This window comes from Humulus lupulus, chromosome 9 (assembly GCF_963169125.1).
Source record: "Humulus lupulus chromosome 9, drHumLupu1.1, whole genome shotgun sequence".
NCBI classification, from domain to species: Eukaryota; Viridiplantae; Streptophyta; class Magnoliopsida; order Rosales; family Cannabaceae; genus Humulus; species Humulus lupulus.
In genome coordinates, this window is record NC_084801.1 from 138,566,797 (window position 1) to 138,586,290 (window position 19,494).

The following is a 19,494-nucleotide window of genomic DNA, read 5'->3' on the forward strand; positions in this document are numbered from 1 at the left end:
AGCCCAATTCTTTCAATACCGTGTGACGTCCTTGTCCCCTTGTGCGTGCAATAAGTAGCCTTTAGGATGCCTCGTAGTGTAGAGGTTCCCTTGTGAATGGAATTCACATGGGAAGAATTCCCACATTTACATCTACATATAGAAGATATTACAATGATTTAATTTTCCCGTCCGCTAAAACAAAATTACACAGATTATATAATTTGTTTGGTTGATTAAAAAATAAATAGACTATAACCAAACAGGGTCTTACTTCTCCCAATTTCACTACGATAAATAGGACCCTCTCGGAGTGACAGTGCACTTCTCACTCATCGTCGTTCTCCTCTTCTTCGATATATTCAAACCAAACCATTTTCTCTTTCTCCACAACCAAACCTTGAGAAAATGAGGTCATCCATGCTAAGATCCGTACGTTTGGCCCTAACCTCAACCTCATCGGTTGCTAAAGGCCAAGTCCTCCGCCGTGGTTTCTCCTCAGAATCGGTCCCGGAGCGTAAAGTCGTCGTTCTCGGTGCTGCCGGAGGTATCGGTCAGCCTCTCTCCCTTCTCATGAAGCTTAACCCTCTCGTCTCAAGCCTCTCCCTCTACGATATCGCCGCCACTCCCGGTGTCGCCGCCGATGTCAGCCACATCAACGCCAGATCTGAGGTTTCTCTCTCAAGGCTAGGGTTTTGTCCGACCTGATTGTGGAATTTCGAGTTTGAATTATATTTTGTTATTATTTCATAATTTTTAGGTTAAGGGATACGTTGGTGAGGAGAATCTCGGTGAAGCTTTGAAAGGAGCCGATGTTGTGATCATCCCCGCCGGAGTGCCGCGAAAGCCCGGCATGACTCGTGATGATCTCTTTAACATCAACGCCGGCATTGTGAAGTCACTTTGCGCTGCAATCGCCAAGTACTGCCCGCATGTGAGTGGAATTTTTCATTATTTTTTTTCAATTCATTGCATTTATTTGGAGAAAAGTTAGATTTACATTTTTGGGTTTTTATTCACTTTCTCTGCTAGGCCGTTGTCAACATGATTAGTAACCCCGTCAACTCGACCGTGCCAATTGCGGCCGAGGTTTTCAAGAAAGCCGGGACATATGATGAGAAGAAGTTGTTTGGTGTCACTACTCTTGATGTGGTTCGTGCTAGGACTTTCTATGCTGGGAAAGCTAATGTCCCAGTTGCTGGTATGAAGGCTCTCCCTTTGCTTACTACTGAATTTTCTTCAACTTTGTTTGAAAATTGAATTTGATATCTTGTGGCTAGATCTTCCATATATACAATTGCTAAATAGTAAAGGTGTTTACTTTATGGGTGCTTGGCAAAATATATATTTTTTATATTGGCACTTTTGAAAATTGCATTTTTATGATGCTTTTTTTTTCCCGTAAAATAGTCTTTCCAACATACTCCACACTTTGACTCTTACTTTGCAAGAATCATGGGAATAAGATCATTTTGCAAAGCTACGTTCAAAAAAAGTCTATCTTCATCAATTACTCTATTTTATTACATTTTAAAAGTAATGACCGTAAATATAATCTTAAGAAGAAAAAGAAGCTCAATGGCCTTTTACTTTGTAAATTTGCATTCTTTTGATAAATTTATATTTTTGTTTGTAAATTAGTCTTTCTGACACACTTAACATTTTGACTCTTATTATGTGCAAAAAATTATGGGAAGAAGACCATTTTGCAGCTGACTTTAAAAATAAAGTCTATTTTCACCAATTACTCTTGATTCTTTAGATTTTAAAAGTAATGAATTTAAATATAATCTTAAGAAGAAAAAGAAGCTTAGAGGCCTGTTACTTTTTTGCAGGGGTTAACGTACCTGTTGTTGGTGGTCATGCCGGTATAACCATTCTCCCACTGTTCTCTCAGGTATGTTTTATCTTTAGCATCGTCATTTTTTTTTTATCTCACAACTGGTTAAACGAGTTGTGTTGTGTCTTTGTCTAATTTTTCGGTGTTTATTCTGAATATCTGTAGGCCACTCCACAACCTAATTTGCCACACGAAGAACTTGTGGCTCTTACAAAGAGAACACAGGATGGAGGAACAGAAGTTGTCGAGGCCAAGGCTGGAAAGGGTTCTGCAACATTGTCAATGGCGTAAGCATTGAATCATGCTTTGTCTCTTTTGCTATTTACAACTGCTTTTATCTTGTATGCTAAATATTATCCTTCATGCTTCATTTGAGACTAAATTGATTTTCCTCAACTTTGCAGCTATGCCGGAGCACTTTTTGCCGATGCGTGTTTGAAGGGTCTTAATGGGGTTCCAGATGTTGTGGAATGCTCGTTCGTGCAATCGAGTGTCACTGAGCTTCCGTTCTTTGCTTCCAAGGTAACAAGGATTTTTCCGAGATGCTTGTCACAAAAAATTCTGCTTTTTGTTACTATGGTGTCTATTTTTGGTGTTAGGCATCTTTCTTTCATTGACATTATAGTAAAAAATATTCTGTTTCTGAAATCATATTAGCATGAAATCAGGTTTTAAATTTAAACCTATTTTGGAAGGAAAATTTTTACTCAATTGAGTCAGAATGAAATGTAAATAAACAAACATTATCATAAATATTCAGACTTAAATTCAAAAAATATTAAGGGTATTTTGGTGATTGTGGGCTAAGGTTTAATTATTTTTTCATTAGAGTTTAATCACGTTTTAGAGGCTGATAATTTATGCGGGAATCCTTACAACCATCAACCAGTTTCACACTTGATCTATATGGGATCCAATATATATCATTCAAGTTTGCAAATTGCAATTAACATCGACCTTAGTGGATTGTACTTACTCATTAGCAAGCAGACGAAATGAACTTTTGATATTTGCAATTGCAGGTTCGTCTAGGAAAGAATGGTGTCGAGGAGGTTTTGGGGCTGGGTGCTCTCTCAGACTTTGAGAAAGAAGGATTGGAAAGCTTGAAGCCGGAGCTCAAATTGTCGATCGAGAAGGGTATCAAGTTTGCCAACCAGAGTTAGACTGAGAGACGATTGCATTGGTAATGTCTTGTTGGGTAAAACTAAGACCTTCAATTTTTGCAGTTTTAAGCTTTATTATTATTGTTGTATAATTGCTGTTGATCAGCACCGGCTTTTTGCTGTTTGATTAGAGTAGGTTTCTACATGCATATAAACTGCAAATTTCGTTAATAATTCCCCATAGTGGTATGTTTTGGGAGAGGACAACATTTTAAGATGGGTTTGTTCCATTCATCCAAATGCCAAAGGAAGGGATTTCCTTTACTTTCTTACTGTTTTATTTTATTATTAGATATAATGAATGCTTTAAACATGTTTTAAGTTTAAAAAGAGCTCTTCACGCCAGTCAAATCATGATACTAAAAGTATTATCTTCGATTAAAAAAAAAAAGTATTATCTTTAAAGTTCCTTTTATGCCCTAAGAAAGAGGTTAACCGTTCATGAGTCAGAATTTTAATAAAATATTTGGAGTAAGAGATACCTATTTACTATTTAAAATAGTATTGAAATACAAATTATCTATTAAACTACTGTATATAGGTAAAATAAATGCATAGTAACTTAGTAAAATTTTTAATTATTTTTGGACAAAAATATCTTTAATATGCAAACACTTATTTTTTTTCTCAGTCTATCTCTCTTTTTCTCTTTCTCATTCCAATCTTGTAGATTTCGAAAAAATACTAAAATTAAAAAAAAAATCATCTGAAACAAACATTTGAGTGAAAAAATATAAACTTTTAAAGTTTTTGTCAAATTTCAGTGTAGAGCGTTAAAATTGCATCGAAAAAATATTGTTTTAGCCAAAAGTCTAGATTTTATGATTACATCGCAAAAGTATCGAAACATCATCGATTTTGCATCGAAAAAATATTGTTTTGGCGAAAAAAAAATAAGTTTTCATGATTGCATTGCAAAAGTATTGAAACACCATCGATTTTGCATCGAAATTGCATCGAATTTTTTATCGAAAAACTATTGTTTTGGATAAAAATCAAGTTTAATGATTGCGTCGCAAGAGCATCAAAATTGTATCGAAAAAATATCGTTTTGGCTAAAAAAATCAAGTTTTCATGATTGTATCGGAAGAGCATCGAAACACTATCGATGCAAAATCGATGGTGTTTCGAAAAAAATCGATGGTATTTCGATGCTCTTGCAATGTAATCATGAAAACTTGTTTTTTTTTCCCAAAACTATGCTTTTTCTATGAAAATCGATGCAATTTTGATGCAAAATCATTGTGTTTCGATGCAAAATCAATGATGTTTCGATGCCTTTGCGATGCAATTATGAAAACTTGATTTTTGGCCAAAATGATGCTTTTTTGATGCTTTTTCGATGCTCTTGCGATGCAATCAAGAAACTTGCTTTTTGGCCAAAACGATACTTTTTCGATGCAAAATCGATGGTGATTCCGATGCAAAATCGATAATGTTTCGATGCAATCATGAAAACTTGTTTTTTGGCCAAAATGATACGTTTTCGATGCAAAATCGATGATGTTTCAATGCAAAATCGATGGTGTTTCGATGCTTTTGTGATGCAATCATGAAATCTTGATATTTGGCCAAAATGATGCTTTTTTGATGCTCTGCACTGAAATTTGATGAAAATTTTGGAGGTTCATATTTTTTTACTCAAATATCTGTTTTAGATTATTTTTTAAAAAAAATTTAGCATTTTTTCGAGATCTACAATATTAGAATGAGAGAGAGTGTGAGAGAATGGGAGATATTAGAGAGAGACAAAATGAGTATTTGAATGTTAGAGATATTTTTATCAAAAAAAAAAAAATTGTCAGATAATAACTTATGTTGTCGTATTAAAAAATTTAACTAAGTTATCATGCATAAAACATGAAATTTCCCATATATTTTGGAGGAAATAGTCCAACAATTAATTTTGTCAAATAAAACAAAAGTACAAAATTAATCAAATTTGTAATTTTCTTGATATTAAAAGGGTTATATATATTTTTTTACCTTTTCTCCTATTACTTGTTTTATTATTACTTAGTAAAATAGTTCAAATACCATAACAACTGTATTGTCATCGTAAACCCTATTAAAAAATATTTTCCATAAACCCTATTAATTTTTTTTCCATATTTATATGTATTGCATATTTGCAAGATATTTATTCAATCAAATTCAATATTTTTATTGAGTTGTTTCATGACAAATTTCAAATATCATGCAATACAATTAAAATTCATTTGACATTCAATTCTATCAAATTATATAGCTTAAATTATATATTATATTTTGAGATTTCATGTTGGCTTATTTAATTCAAATTTAGAAATCGATATAAAATTATATCTATTCATATAATGTTTAAAAAGACGGTTTTGAGGCACACCTTGAGACGCGCCTTAGTTTGAGGCGGAAAAAAAACGCACCAAGGCGTGTGCCTTAGTACGCTTCATTGTAGTGAGGCGCTAAGTTGGGGCAGAAATTGAGAAAGGCGTACGCCTTAGGGGTGTATTTTCGTGATGAGTTTTTTTATGCAAAAAAAAACTGATCAAAAGTTTGTTCTAGGATAGTAAAAATCTAAGATTCTAGTTCTAGAAACAAAAGTTAATTTTATTTTAGAAAGTTAGATAATTTATGAGATATTTATGTTTGAGTTTTATAATATATTTTATGGTATGTTTGAGTTTTATGATATTTCTTATTCTATGTTTGAGTTTTATATCTCAAGTACTCTAAAAATATTTTTTTAATTAAATATTTGGGGCTTTCACCTCAATGCGCAGGCATAAACGCCTTGAGGCGTAAAAACATTTTAAACATTGTATTCATATTTATTTAACTAGTTACTATACTTTAAATACAAAATGTATTGTAGAATTAGTAGTCGAAAAACTGGTTTAAAAAGTAAAGAAAAAGAAGTTGCATTGTGTAAGTGCAATTTAATATCCAATCCCACATTTAAATTTAAAATAGAAATACAAATTCATATTAAATTGTTTCAATTGCGGTATACGGCAATGCATCATATGATATTAGGTACCACAAAATGCCCCTAGAATATTCTTTCATTTCGAGAATCAATATCATAAACCAGAGCATCTGGCATTTAAAGCAGTTTCTTTTAATAACAAATTGTACACCTTAATAAAATTTGAAACCATAAGAGGAGGATGGAATGAGTGATTCAAGTGTTAAAAACTCCATTACCTCCTTAACTACTTCTTTTGGGTTTCATAACTTGTCAATGGCAACAGATGTACATAAAACCATTACGAGACATCTATCTCTTTACAAAAACCAGCAAGTGTGAGTGCGAGAGAGATCACATGTAATGAACAATTTCAAGTACAAAAAAGAGCTGGCTCAAAATGACAAAATAAACAGAGGGGAGCCATTTAACCAGCTAAAGGACCAATGACATTCTTAAAATCATAGCAAAATATGTAAATATGCTATTGCTTCATCCTACCTAAACTGCTTTGATACAACAAAAGCATTAACTCTTTGGTCAATAAATTCCTCTCTAGTGTGATCCATTGGCAGAATTACCATCATTGTCAGAATCTGCATACAAAATAACAAAAAAAATAAATAAAAAACCAAAATCACAATCACAACCACAACTTTTGTTATGACTAACGACCAGAAAACTATAGCAAGTGCTATTTAAGAATCTAGGAGGGACTGAACTTCAGACCTTGTGAGAGCAAACCATGAGCCTGAACATTTGAACTACCCATTTTGTGTCACTTTTCTCTCTCTTTTAACAGTAAAAAAACATGGTTTTAAGAATATAAAGTTGAAACAGGTGATAAAAATAATGATATTCCTTAAAAGTAAAAAAAAAAAGAATAGACAAAAGCAAAGTACTTCTATTCCCTCCCCGTAAGTCAAATATAGTTACCTGTTATGAATCCTTTACGTATCTCTACAGCAGATGGAGCTATATTCTGCAAAGGTGGTCAGATAAATCATATGGGTCAGAACAGAATATTCATTCTTTCATCAAAATATGAAACAATTGGAAAGGTAAAGAAAGTAAATCATGTCCATTGAAGAAGGGTGTGTGTTCAGGGTCTTACTCTTTTCCCCACACCATGGCCAGTATCATTAGGTCTAGACTGAAAAACAACTTCAGCTTTTCTCTTATTGGTGCTCATCAAACTCTTCTTGTAACTGGTCACAAACCTATCCAACTCCCAAAGCGTTTCTGCCTCAAGACTGGCAATGTCCACCTCAATTTCATCCTCTTGTTGAGAAAGCCCAGGAGTTCTCTTCTTAATAATCTGAACAACATTGTCTAGCTTCTCTGAAGGCAGATTCTGAAGGCTTGTACTAAGCATCTGCTTCTCTTCATAAGTCATATCTCTTTTATGGGCATCCATAGCTTTAGGTTTCTTCAAAACTGGGGTGGTTACCAAATTGGGATCCACAGGCTTTGTTACAGATTCTGCTCTATCTAAACTTCTCATTGCTGGGGCTGAATGAATAGAAGGAGCTGGACGCGTCCGTGTTGGACCCCAGGGCCTTGGCAAATCCATATCACCATCACCATCACCATCATCATCATCATCTTCTTCTTCATCAGCATCATCAATTTCATCTTCTCTGTTACGATTAAACTCTTTCTCTATACCTGCCCATTTATCTTCAAATATCTTCAACAACTGCTCAGCCATGGAGTGAACATCCTGTCCTTTGGGGTTATACAACATGGCATTATTAAAAGTAAGTCTAACATCTTCAGCAAACTCCAGTGGCGACTTATACAATGTTTTGTTTAATCTAGTCTTCACAGTGCCCAAATCCATTGGATGCTTAATAATTGAATTGTAATCAAGTAGTCCTAACCCCTTAACATCTACAGGGACATTAAAAACCCACCCAAACTTATGCTTCATCAACTTCTCAAGCAAATTACCACAACTCTTAAACAAATGACTAGAATACTTATCTTTACTCTGCCCAAATCTCACTTCATGATCATCTCTTTTCCCTCCTTTGGATGATGATTTCAGTTTCTTGTTACTGCTACTACTACCACCACCACCACCTTGCCCATGTTGATTTCCCTTATGGGTCTTCTTCTTCTCCCCAAAATCACCAACACCATGGCTGTTCTCTGCTCCTCGAACCGACCTCGAATCTCGATGACCAACCGAACCCACCTCAGAATTCACCCTCATTGTGCTCTCACCCTTTTTTGTTACATAATAATTAGCAGAAAACTGAGAATGAGTACCACCACCACCACTTTGCTGATTAGCCACCACAATCCTCTTCGCCAAGCACCTAACTTGATCAAGCTCGCTGATGAGCCTTTGTCTCAGCTTTCTTATATCAATCTTCGAGTACGAATTCAAGCTAAACCTAACTCTGTTCTCAAACTTTGTATAGCCAGAAGGTGAAGGTCCGTACCCATTGGCCCTCTCGGAGGGATCCGATAGAGGGCAACTCTGGCTCGACGAGTCGTCGGAAGCCGCCACCGCCGCTTTCAACCGCGAAAAAAGTTGCAGAGCTTCAAAGAGTTGCTAACGTTAATGGCAGTGGCTGGTCTTTTGCCAGGATCAACCATGAAAAACTCGAACTTTGACTTTGCTCGAAAGCCTCCCAAAACAAAAACTAGGGTTTTGATAACAGAAGAGATGCTGGAAAACGCTAATTGAACATTGAAACCAAAACCCAGTGTCGTGGGAGGAGCTTAGGGATCGAGAGTCTAGGATTAGGGCTTCGAAATTAGGGTTTTGAAATCGGGCAAGACAATCAAACCCTAGATGGAAAGTCGAAAGTGGTCTCGGAAAGGTTGTGTTTACGGGGAGTGGAACACACGCGCTCACGGAGTGAGTGATTGACTATTAGTCCTTTCACCTGGTCCCGCCCCAGATTTGGACTTAGATTCTTCTCCCAGGCTCTCAGTTTAAGGTTTGGACTTATTTTCACTTGGGTTTACAATTAAGGGTATGATTGCAAATAGGAATTTTTTTTATACAGTTACTAAAGAGGTTTTATTTATTTATTTTTTTTTAATTTATCTCATTTTTTTTCTTTTTAAGGATAAATATAATTTTTATTAATAAAAAAAATGACCAATTTAAACATACCAAACAATTAATAAAATCAAAATATCCAAAAATAAAATCAGATACAGACTCTTTTACTTATAAAATCAAGTGTTGAAGATCGTCAATTATCTCTCTTTCGTGTAGGAGTTTTGACATTTTAACTTGAATATTGGTAAAAAGTCAAGAATCCTTACAACTAAATCCCATTCAAGGAAAATCCTAATAGAAAATAGAAAAACATAATAATAAACTTAAACCAATAAAAACAAGAATAACACAAGTTGTAAAAATTCGTTAGTGACAGATCCTAGCTGCCCACATAAGGAAGAGCTGTCCTGCTCCACCATCTTCTACCAATTTGGCTACCCTGCAAAACTATTGGCCACGACCCGTTGGAGGCACCCCCTCCACCACATTGCAACCCACCAAAACAAACTCCAGATACACACGCATTTGTAGACACAGACCAAAAAACACCATCGTGAAGGACCCCAAACCCTTGTTGTCGACGAGTTGAGATCCACAAACAAGGAAGGAGAAAACTAGAGGAGACTCCAAAGGAGAAAATTACCAAAGGACCACCATCACCCCAACCACCTACATTGAAGAATGATGCCTTCCCGGCTAGAGCATAACCATCCTGTACAAAGGCACGCTAGTGGACTCCAGCTAGAGGAATAAAAGAAAAGTAGAAAACCTTTTATGACACATTTACTAAGGTATAATCGAAATCAAAATACATCAATGAAGAAATGATTCATAATAAAATATGGAAGAATAAAATTATTATTCATATTATGTTGTTTACTAAAATTGTTCGAAAATAGAATTAGAGTCATTTTATGTTGTTTATATCATTAGAAAACGTAATCGGAATGTTTAAATTGATTAAATTGTCATTTTTGATTAAAAAAAATATAAAGTAGTTATTTTGTGAAATATATTTTCAAATGACAAAATTTTCTTTAAATTTATTATTTACAAAAAATAAAATTAAAAAAAAAGAAGTCATTCTCAATGGCATTTCTTAGGTATAATTGGGGGAGAAGTATTTCCATACTTATCTCTCTTGCATGTGAATGAGAATTATTATTACACAAATGTTTCTCATTTACCTTTAGTATACATGCCAGATTTTGCCAGATTTTTTCTGAGGAGAAAAAGAGAAATAGTTTGTCTCATATTAGAGAAAGTGTGGCATAATTTTTTTTTTGACGCTATTAAAGAGTAATATCAAGCACACACATTTTTTTAGACACAATAATATGACATGTGTTTTGTAAAAAATGTGCACTTATCGTTACTCTTTACTAAATGATAACTTTATAGGAATAAATTATTTTAGTATTTAATTATTTGTCCTTAAACCAACTTGTTAATACCATTAATATCAATATATATATATCTTGCATATGAAAAAATAGTTGAAATTTATATCTTCCTAACAATTTTATTTAAAAAAACGATAAAAAAATTATAAATATTTTTAAAATCTAAAAATAAAAAATATATTAAATTTGTAAATATTTGTTTGATAACAAATTTATAAATATATTCGTAATAATAGTTATTTCTTGCAAATTTGTAATGATATATGCATCAATTACTCAATATGCACTAATTGAGTCTTGTTTTTTTCGCCTAAGGCCCTAGATTTTCTTGGGCCGGCCGTGTGCATTCATTGGGTTTCCACATGATATTTGGTGTACTCTATGATTAATAATGTACCAAATGAGTTAATCCATCTTGCTTATCAATGTATCTTACAAAAGTAGGAAGATATAATTTAAAGGGAAAGGGAAATTTGCAACAAAAGTATCAAATCTTATTAAAAAAATTGTGAATTAGTACCCAATATTTTTTTTTGGGAAAATATCTGATGTCAACTTTCATTTGTGTCTGTTGGTACTCAGTGTAATTCTATCTAATATTGTACACGTGTAACACATACATTCAATTTTTAAAACCTAATTTTTTATTTAAAATCGTTTAATATAATAAATCAAATAATTAACTAAATTGGAAACAAAAAAAAAAACAAAAACAAAAACAAAAACAAAATTTTAAACAAAGAAGAAGGGAGTTTGGTTTGAAGCCATAGTTTATGACAATTTGGAAGAAGGAATTCAAAGAAGGGGAATAAGCCACTCTGGTTAGCACTAACATTAATGAAGATGAAGGGCACTTTGGTATTGGTAGATTCAAAGACGGAGGGCACACTGGTTAAACATTCCATTTTCAAAGAGGAAGAAGAGGAGTAAGCTTGGTTATGCCCTAAACAATGTCGTTTTGGAAGCAAGATGAGGAAGTTCCAACTTAGAGTAAGTGTTTTCTTCACTTTAAAAGTAGAGTTTTATAATGAATAGGATAAATGAAAATTGCTAGTTAGTTGGAGTGTTTAATGGGTTTAGTTGAATTGTCTAATGTGTATAGTTTTGTATTGCTTTGTACTTTGAATGTTGTTTATTTGCCAAAATTAATTCACTTGTACTATAAAGTTTGCAGTTTTGACTGAGCCAGTTAGAGAATATTTGCATTAGGTGGGGGTGTTTTTTTTCGTATGACACATATTCTAACATGGGTTTTGTTGACGCGGTTCTTCGCCAACAGGTAATTAAGAAAATAAGAAAAAGGGATTAGTGCTGAATAATGAACCGAAATAGATGAATGATCTTAAAATGAACTGATGACACGAATACATTTTTAGGTGGTTCGAAGGTTAAAATCCTTATACTTCACCAGCCAGTATTATTGGTATGTCTCTGGTATTCTTTTACAGGGTATTTCGTTACACAATAGAATCCAACCCTTTGCAACTCCCAAGGTCTCCATATTTATAGGAGAGGGCACCTGGGAGTTGGTAAGGGGGGAGGGGGGGGGGGTCATCCCGTGACCTTCTTACCCATCATGTCACTTCTGTGACATTCATGATTAATTCCTAAAACCTGACAAATGAAGTGTGGTCTAATCAATAGGTAAAGGGGGATAATGGGTTGCACGGCCCAACCCAGTCGTGGGTGCCTGAACACACACGTTCATGCGGCGTGTCCGAGAATTCAGGGATATATCAGACACATGATGTCTGATATATGCACGTTTACATTGCGTGGTTGACTTTATAAAGGGTCACAGCTTCCAACTCCAGCTCGTGCCTCGAGCTGGATGCCTTCTTGACCCGCGGTCTTCATATTTCTGATTCGGCCCTTGAATAATCTTGATAAACCTTTGGCTACCTCGAGCTAAAGAGGTGGGACCTGACAACAGCAGCTCCGGCCACGTGGTATCCACGTGGCTGATATAATTATGCCATATCTCAGCTCGCTAATAGCCTGTGGAAAATTAGGGTGTACATTTGCCCCCCAAGCCTCTGCTCGTGGCGCATGACGTCATTTGGGGCCACAGTGGGGGCTTTTAGGCTTCTCCATACTCCATCCATTATGCAGATGCCGAATACGTGGAGCATCGTGGTTGGTGACGGTACGTCTTCCGAGAACCGCATAAAAGGGCCTAGCCTATACTTGGCCGTCGTTTCGCCTTTCGAGTAGAGAGCCTCGGATCCCACATTAGGGCAATCCAACGGCCCTCCTCACATGGCCTTTCACGTATATAAAAGGGGTGGCCACCTTACGCATGGGCCACCCGTTTATTTGAAAATTTTCTAAATTTCCCATCTTCTTCTCTCTTCTCATCCTCAAAAAACCCTCTTTTTCTCCCGGTCACCGTTCCTAGCACTCCAAAAGTTCAGGTGCAAGGACTCCTTTGAGGTTTTGGTACCAGCTATTCCAACGAGGCCCCAACCCAGACGACCCCTTCATCCCCTCCACAGTAAAACACTCCGTAAGTTTTCTGACTGTGCATGCTTTGAATTTCTTCGTCACTGTAGCCTAGGTTTATAGTTCCTGTAGCTGCATGCAACATTCTGTGGGTTTTTTGTGGGTATGAAGGGTGTAGGCTTTTATTTTAGGGCATCGATTGTAGAAGAAAACCATTTAGGAGCATGGCTCATAGGGTATGTTTTCTGGGGAAATCTTTTGGGTAGGATTTTTGGTATGCTTGTTTAAAATATCTAGCCTTTTGGGTGCAAAACCGGGTAGCTTAGGGGACACGCTTCACAGGCGGTTTTGCACTTCTTGCCTACTGAAACTTTCCTTCCAAGGCAAACTTTTATCCTGACCCTCCTGACACACGAATTCCGAGTAATCGGGGATCCGTTGGGAGCACAGGCACGTGTTCACAGAACCGCGTGGTCTCACTCTCCACGGGCTGAGATTACCTCAGCCCATGCAAAGGAAACACTTCTCTTCATATTCTTTCTTATGTTTAGGTCGCCCCTTCTAAAATTTCTTCTTTTGTTCGCTAGGCGACCAGATGGGACCCAAGAAGAACGCCCCTAAGAAGACCGCAGGCAGCTCGTCCTCCCAACAATCCAAAGGAAAGGAGGTGGTGACAGACTCCCCCATCCCCGTTTTTGGGCTGGCCGTGGAGCGAGAGCTCGAGGTGGCCCCCGACGCTTTCTTCAAGGCTGAGAGGATCGTCTCGAAGATCACCGACTAGGGGAAAGTGAATAAAATATTCCTTTCCCACAATATCGAGCTGGGGAGGGGCGCCTTGATCGCCCGACCTCCCCTAGAAGGTGAGCGGAGCTGCGCGCCGCTCGACAAGGAATACGCGGCTTGGAGTGACGAGCACTTCAAGGCTGGGGCCTTCCTCCCGCTGGACCAATACTTTGCCGACTTCCTCAACTACGTGAAGTTGACTCCTTTCCAGCTCCCCCCTAACTCGTACCATTTGCTAGCGGGGCTGAGGTATTTGTTCCTGAAGTAGGAATGGGAGATCCCCACCCCGGCGGATATCTTATATTTTTTCTGCCTCAAGGCCAGCCCGGAGTAGTGGGGGCGAGGTGACGGGTTCTACTACCTGACCCGTTTTCCAAACACGGCTGTGGTCATCGAGCTGCCTAGCCACCCCAGTGGCTTTAAAGACCAGTTCTTTATGTCCAAGGGGTTTTGCAACTGCGAACTTCATTACTTCAACCGTCCTCGTAAGTACCTTTTACTCTTAGCTCGTAAGTTAAGTATTGATTAGCTCCCCTTTATCAGTTTCTGACTTAGAACAAATCTGCAGCCATTTTCGTGAGGACAGACAAGTCTGTGATCCTCGGGAGTCAGCACGAGACACTGGCAGGTTTGCCCCTAGTGAAAAGGACTATCGCCAGCTCGTGACAGACGAGACGATGTTGGCATGCAAACTGATCTCTCCAGGCCAAACTTTGGCCCTGAGGAGACCCCGGGGGCTCCCCCCAGCTCGCGAGATGAGGCCCATCCCCGAGGAGGAGGCCGAGAGGGAAGGAGAGGATGCGGATGAGGAAGACGAGGTACCCCTCGTAAGGACGAGGAGGAAGCGGGCGCTGGAGGTCGCCCAAGAAACGGACGAGGAGAGGGTCCGGTCCGGAGCAGCCGCAGGTCCCTCTGGGCAAGGTAATCCTTACATGTTCAGGGGCTTAGATAGGGCCACCGCCGATCCTCGGTTAGCTAGGTTTAATCCCAACCAGCCCGTACAACGCCATCGAAACGACCCAGACCTCGACATAACCCTACTCTAGTTTGTCGACCGACTCGTGCTGGATTACGAGAGTAGCCGCCCTAGGGGTACTATAGTCGTAGACAACACCTTAGCCTTTAGGTCGGCCTTCTTTGAGGAGTATGGGACTAATCTCTAGTCGTGGCCCTCTCTTCGGGAGGGTACTGTAGCTCCGGGTCTTAGGCAGTATGTAGAAGAGTCTAGTCCCGAACCAGATTCGGACCCAGAACCTGTTCCAGCTCGCGAAGTCATTGTCTTAGATTCCCCCGCAGAAGCTCCGGGGCCGATGGTCGTGACCATAGATTCCTCTTCTAGCTCGGGGGGTAGGATCCCTTTCGATATATACTTGAGTTCCACTTTTTCCCTCTTATTTTTGTTGTTCTTGCATAAATGCTTACTTGTATACTAATGTTGTCTTTGTTTTTGCTAGAGGAGATGTCTCAGCCCGGAAACAAAGACCTGCGAGCTATGTTCACCGGAGGGAACTCTTCTGCTGGGGCTTCTGGGCCCATGGTGAAGAAGCTCCGGGTGGCAAAGAAATCCATTGGGACAACATCCAAGTCCCCTGCAAAGGGGAAAGACCAGACCCCAACTGCCCAGGCCAAGGTACCTCCACCTCCTACAGCAGTGGCGAAGATGCCCTCGCCCCCTCCACGAGCTCCCGCCTTTGTTTGGGATATGGAGATGGAGCCCGAGACTTTGGCAACCGCAGCCCCCGAGGTGCGCGTTCCGGTGGACCCCCAGGCCTTGGAGAAAATTCCTGACGTCTTTCGGGGGACGGTGTACGAGACGTCGACCACTACTACAACGCCACCGAAAGGGACCTGCGGGCGATCGAAACAAGGAGCCCAGAGAGCGTGATGGAGTCTTCACTAGGAATGGCTCTGACGGTAAGCTGGCTTTGCATTTTGTATCCTTTGGTTACCATGCATCGCACGTTCTCTCCTTTTTTTTTTCTAAGGCAGTTGTCTCTTTGTTTTGTAGCATATCCAGGTCCAAGGCTTGGCTCGAGGACATGAGGGGCGAGCATCAGGTTGTTTTGGTCGCCCAGCAGACTGCCTTGGCCGCCCTGAAGACTGCCCAAAAGCAGGAACAGGAGGCCAAGGATGCCTTGGCGGCCGTGCGGGCTGAGCTGGATGCCTCCAGCCCCAAGCTGCAAGAGGCCGAGGCTACCAAGGTCGCCCTAGCCGCTGTAACGGCCAAACTCGAGGAGGCCAGGGCTGCCCGGGCCGCGCTAGACTCTGCGAAAATCGAGGTCAAAGAGGCCAAGGCCGCCTTGGCAACGGAGAAGGCAGCTTCCAGCTCCGCCATGGAGGACATGCTATACCACTGCTGGGTCTTCAACCCGGATGGCGACTTCTCCTTTCTAGGAGTGGATGCCTGGGAGTCCTTCCGGGAGGGGTTCAAAGCTTGTCTTCAGCAAGAGGGGGCCTTCGAGACCGGGGAGACCTCCACATCAGCCAAGCAAGAGGGCGAGACGACGACCTCAACAGAGCATCCCGGTGGAGCCTAGGGCCTTCTTTCTTTTTCTTTTTTGAACACATATATATATTTTTTGTAACTTTTGTATGAGGTTTTTTCACCTCGAGACAATTGGCTTTATCAATTTTTGCTTCTATGCACTTCGGTAATAGTCTTAGTTTGTTTTTCTTTTTGTTGGTGCTATGATTGATACATTTATACTTTTCTAGGAAAAACAAGTTAACCAATCTTGACCCAACTTCTAAGATAAGTCCTGGTTGCTCCTCGGACATTGCCTTGAAAACTTAGTTCGCGTTAATTCTTGATATAATATCTCGTGTTTTTTTAAGAAAAACAACGATCAATCAACTTGAATTAACTTCTAAGTTTTAGGACCTGGTTATGTCCAGGATGTTAGTTTGAAAACTTAGTTGGCGTTAATTTTTATCAATATCTCGTGCTTTTTAAGAAAAACATTGATCAATCAATTTGAATTAACTTCTAAGTTTTAGGACCTGGTTTCCTCCAAGGCGTTAATTTGAAAACTTAGTTCATGCTAATTCTTGACTAATATCTTGTGCTTTTTAAGAAAAAAACTGATCAATCAATTTGAATCAACTTCTAAGTTTTAGGACCTGATTCCTCCAGGGCGTTAATTTGAAAACTTAGTTCGTGTTAATTCTTGACTAATATCTTGTGCTTTTTAAGAAAAACACCGATCAATCAATTTGAATCAACTTCTAAGTTTTAGGACCTGGTTTCCTCCAGGGCGTTAATTTGAAAACTTAGTTCGTATTAATTCTTGGCTAATATCTTGTGCTTTTTAAGAAAAACACCGATCAATCAATTTAAATCAACTTCTAAGTTTTAGGACCTGGTTTCCTCCAGGGCGTTAATTTGAAAACTTAGTTTGTGTTAATTCTTGACTAATATCTTGTGCTTTTTAAGAAAAACACCGATCAATCAATTTGAATCAACTTCTAAGTTTTAGGACCTGGTTATATCCAGGATAGGACTTAGTTCGCGTTAATCCTTTATCAATATCTCGTGTTTTTTTAAGAAAAACATCGATCAATCAATTTGAATTAACTTCCAAGTCTTTAAGGCGACCTGGTTATATCCAGGCACCATATGCCCCCCAAGTAACTAGGAAAGGGTCTTTCGTGGTTACTTGAGATTACACCCGCAAATATACACAATAATAAACAAAGATTTAATTCTCATTGCTTATCAACAAAAAAAAGTGGCCTTTAAGCCTTACAAGGGTGTTACTGATAATATTTCTTCAAATGGATGGCGTTCCAAGTTCGTGGGACTGCTTCTCCATTGAGCCGAGCTAATTTGTAAGTTCCTTCCTTTATGACCTCGATGATTTGATATGGCCCTTCCCAGTTCGGTCCCAATACTCCATCTTTGGGATCCTTACCAGCTAAGAAGACTCTCCTGAGGACCAGGTCGCCAATGCGAAAGGCGCGTTTTTTGACCTTTGAGTTGAAATAACGAGTGATTTTTTGCTAGTAATGCGCGAGCTGAAGCTGCGAATCTTCTCGTCTTTCATCAATTAGGTCGAGGGATGCGCAAAGTAGTTCGTGGTTGTGGTCCTGGTCATACGCCTGGACTCTATGCGAAGATACCTTAATCTTGACAGGGAGGACTGCCTCACTCCCAAAAGTCAGGGAGAAAGGAGTATGACCCGTAGAAGTCCGATGCGAGGTCCGGTATGCCCACAGTACCTGGGGGAGCTGTTCTGGCCAGACCCCCTTGGCTTCGTCTAGCCTCTTCTTAAGGCTCACCTTTAGCGTCTTATTGACGGCCTCGACCTGGCCATTTGCCTGGGGATAGGCCACGGAGGAGAAGCTTTTCACAATGCCGTACCTCTCACAAAATTCGGTGAAGAGGTCGCTGTCGAACTGAGTCCCATTGTCGGATACGATTTTCTTTGGCAGCCCGAACCGGCAGATAATGCTCTTGACCATGAAGTCGAGGACTTTGTTGGAAGTGATTGTTGCCAAAGGTTCTGCCTCAGCCCACTTTGGGAAGTAGTCGATAGCCACCACAGCGTAGCGGACCCCGCCCTTTCCAGTAAGGAGGGCGCCAGCCAAGTCGATTCCCCAGACCGCAAATGGCCATGGGGATGAGATCATCTTCAGCTCGGCTGGGGGAGCTCGGGCAACTGTGGCGAATCGCTGGCACTTGTCACATTTCTTGACGTACGAGATTGAGTCCTTTGATAGAGTGGGCTAGTAATACCCTTGTCTTAAGATTTTTAGGGCCAAGCTTTGCCCCCTAGTGTGATCCCCGCAAAAACCCTCGTGCACTTCCTGCAAGATGACCTTTGCTTCGCCTGGCAAAACACATCGTAGGAGAGGTAGGGAATGCCCATGTCGGTATATCACCCCATCTACTATCGTATACCTTGGAGCCTTGTATAGTACCCGCCGTGTGTCATTACGTCCCTCGGGTAACTTTCCTTCGGTGAGATACTCGAGGATGGGGGTCACCCAGGTCGGTCTGGCGTCAATCATCTCGACCTCCGCCCTGACCTCTTCTATACTTGGTTTCTCCAGGAACTCTACCGGTACTAACCCCAAAGCCTCCGTCTCCCCGGAGGCAGCGAGCTTGGCGAGGGCGTCTACGTTAGCGTTCTACTCTCGAGGTATCTGCTCGATTGAGCCTCGTTCAAATATGGACAGTTCGAATTTTACCTTGGCCAGGTAAGTAGCCATCTTGGCCCCCCGTGCCTAATATTCACCCAGCGCCTGGTTTACCACGAGCTGGGAATCGCTGAAGCATTGAACGGAGCTGGCTTTCAACTCCTGGGCTACCTTTAGCCCGGGTAGCAGAGCTTCGTATTCGGCCTCGTTGTTGGAGGCCTTGAATCCGAATCTCAGCACCGAGTGGAATCTATGCCCTTCCGGGGATATCAAAATGATTCCAGTCCCGGTGCCGTTCTCATTGGATGAGCCGTCCACGAAGATCTTCCAAGACGTCTGGGCCGAGGTGACCTGTGGTGAATCTTCCACAGAATCTTCTCTGAATCCTGTGCACTCTACCACAAAATCGGCCAGGGCCTGACTTTTTACCGCAGTTCGTGGGGTGTACAAAATCTCGAACTGACTAAGCTCGATAGCCCATTTCAACAGGCGTCCCGATGCTTCAAGTTTTTGCAAAACCTGCCTTAAAGGCTGATCGGTCATGACGTGTATTGAGTGGGACTGGAAATACAGCCTGAGCTTTCGGGAGGCCGTGATAAGATAGAACGCCAATTTTTCCATCAACGGGTATCGGGACTCGACTCCAAGAAGTCTCTTGCTGATGTAGTAAACTAGTTTTTGAACCTGGTCTTCTTCACGGACCAATACGGCACTAGCTGCATCGTCTGTGACAGCTAGGTAAAGGAAAAGAGGCTATCCTGCCTTTGGTTTGGACA

The 19,494-nt window shown here is 40.0% G+C and overlaps 2 protein-coding genes across 2 annotated transcripts; one reads left to right on the forward strand and one right to left on the reverse strand.

Moving 5' to 3' along the window:
- The first annotated feature begins 231 nt into the window (after positions 1-231).
- Positions 232-3,246, forward strand: LOC133802674 (malate dehydrogenase 1, mitochondrial). The gene is made up of 7 exons (XM_062241028.1): positions 232-651; positions 740-913; positions 1,012-1,180; positions 1,815-1,876; positions 1,985-2,106; positions 2,224-2,341; positions 2,842-3,246. Exons 1-7 carry the CDS (start codon positions 388-390, stop codon positions 2,980-2,982), a joined length of 1,050 nt encoding a protein of 349 aa, XP_062097012.1. The 5' UTR covers positions 232-387; the 3' UTR covers positions 2,983-3,246.
- A 2,898-nt stretch (positions 3,247-6,144) lies between these two features.
- On the reverse strand, positions 6,145-8,834 carry LOC133802675 (transcription factor GTE4-like). Its single transcript, XM_062241029.1, has 3 exons — positions 7,044-8,834; positions 6,866-6,911; positions 6,145-6,525 (listed from the first exon to the last, which is right to left on the reverse strand). The coding sequence occupies exons 1-3, from the start codon at positions 8,145-8,147 to the stop codon at positions 6,485-6,487; spliced, it is 1,191 nt and encodes a 396-aa protein (XP_062097013.1). The 5' UTR covers positions 8,148-8,834; the 3' UTR covers positions 6,145-6,484.
- Between the last annotated feature and the right edge of the window lie 10,660 nt (positions 8,835-19,494).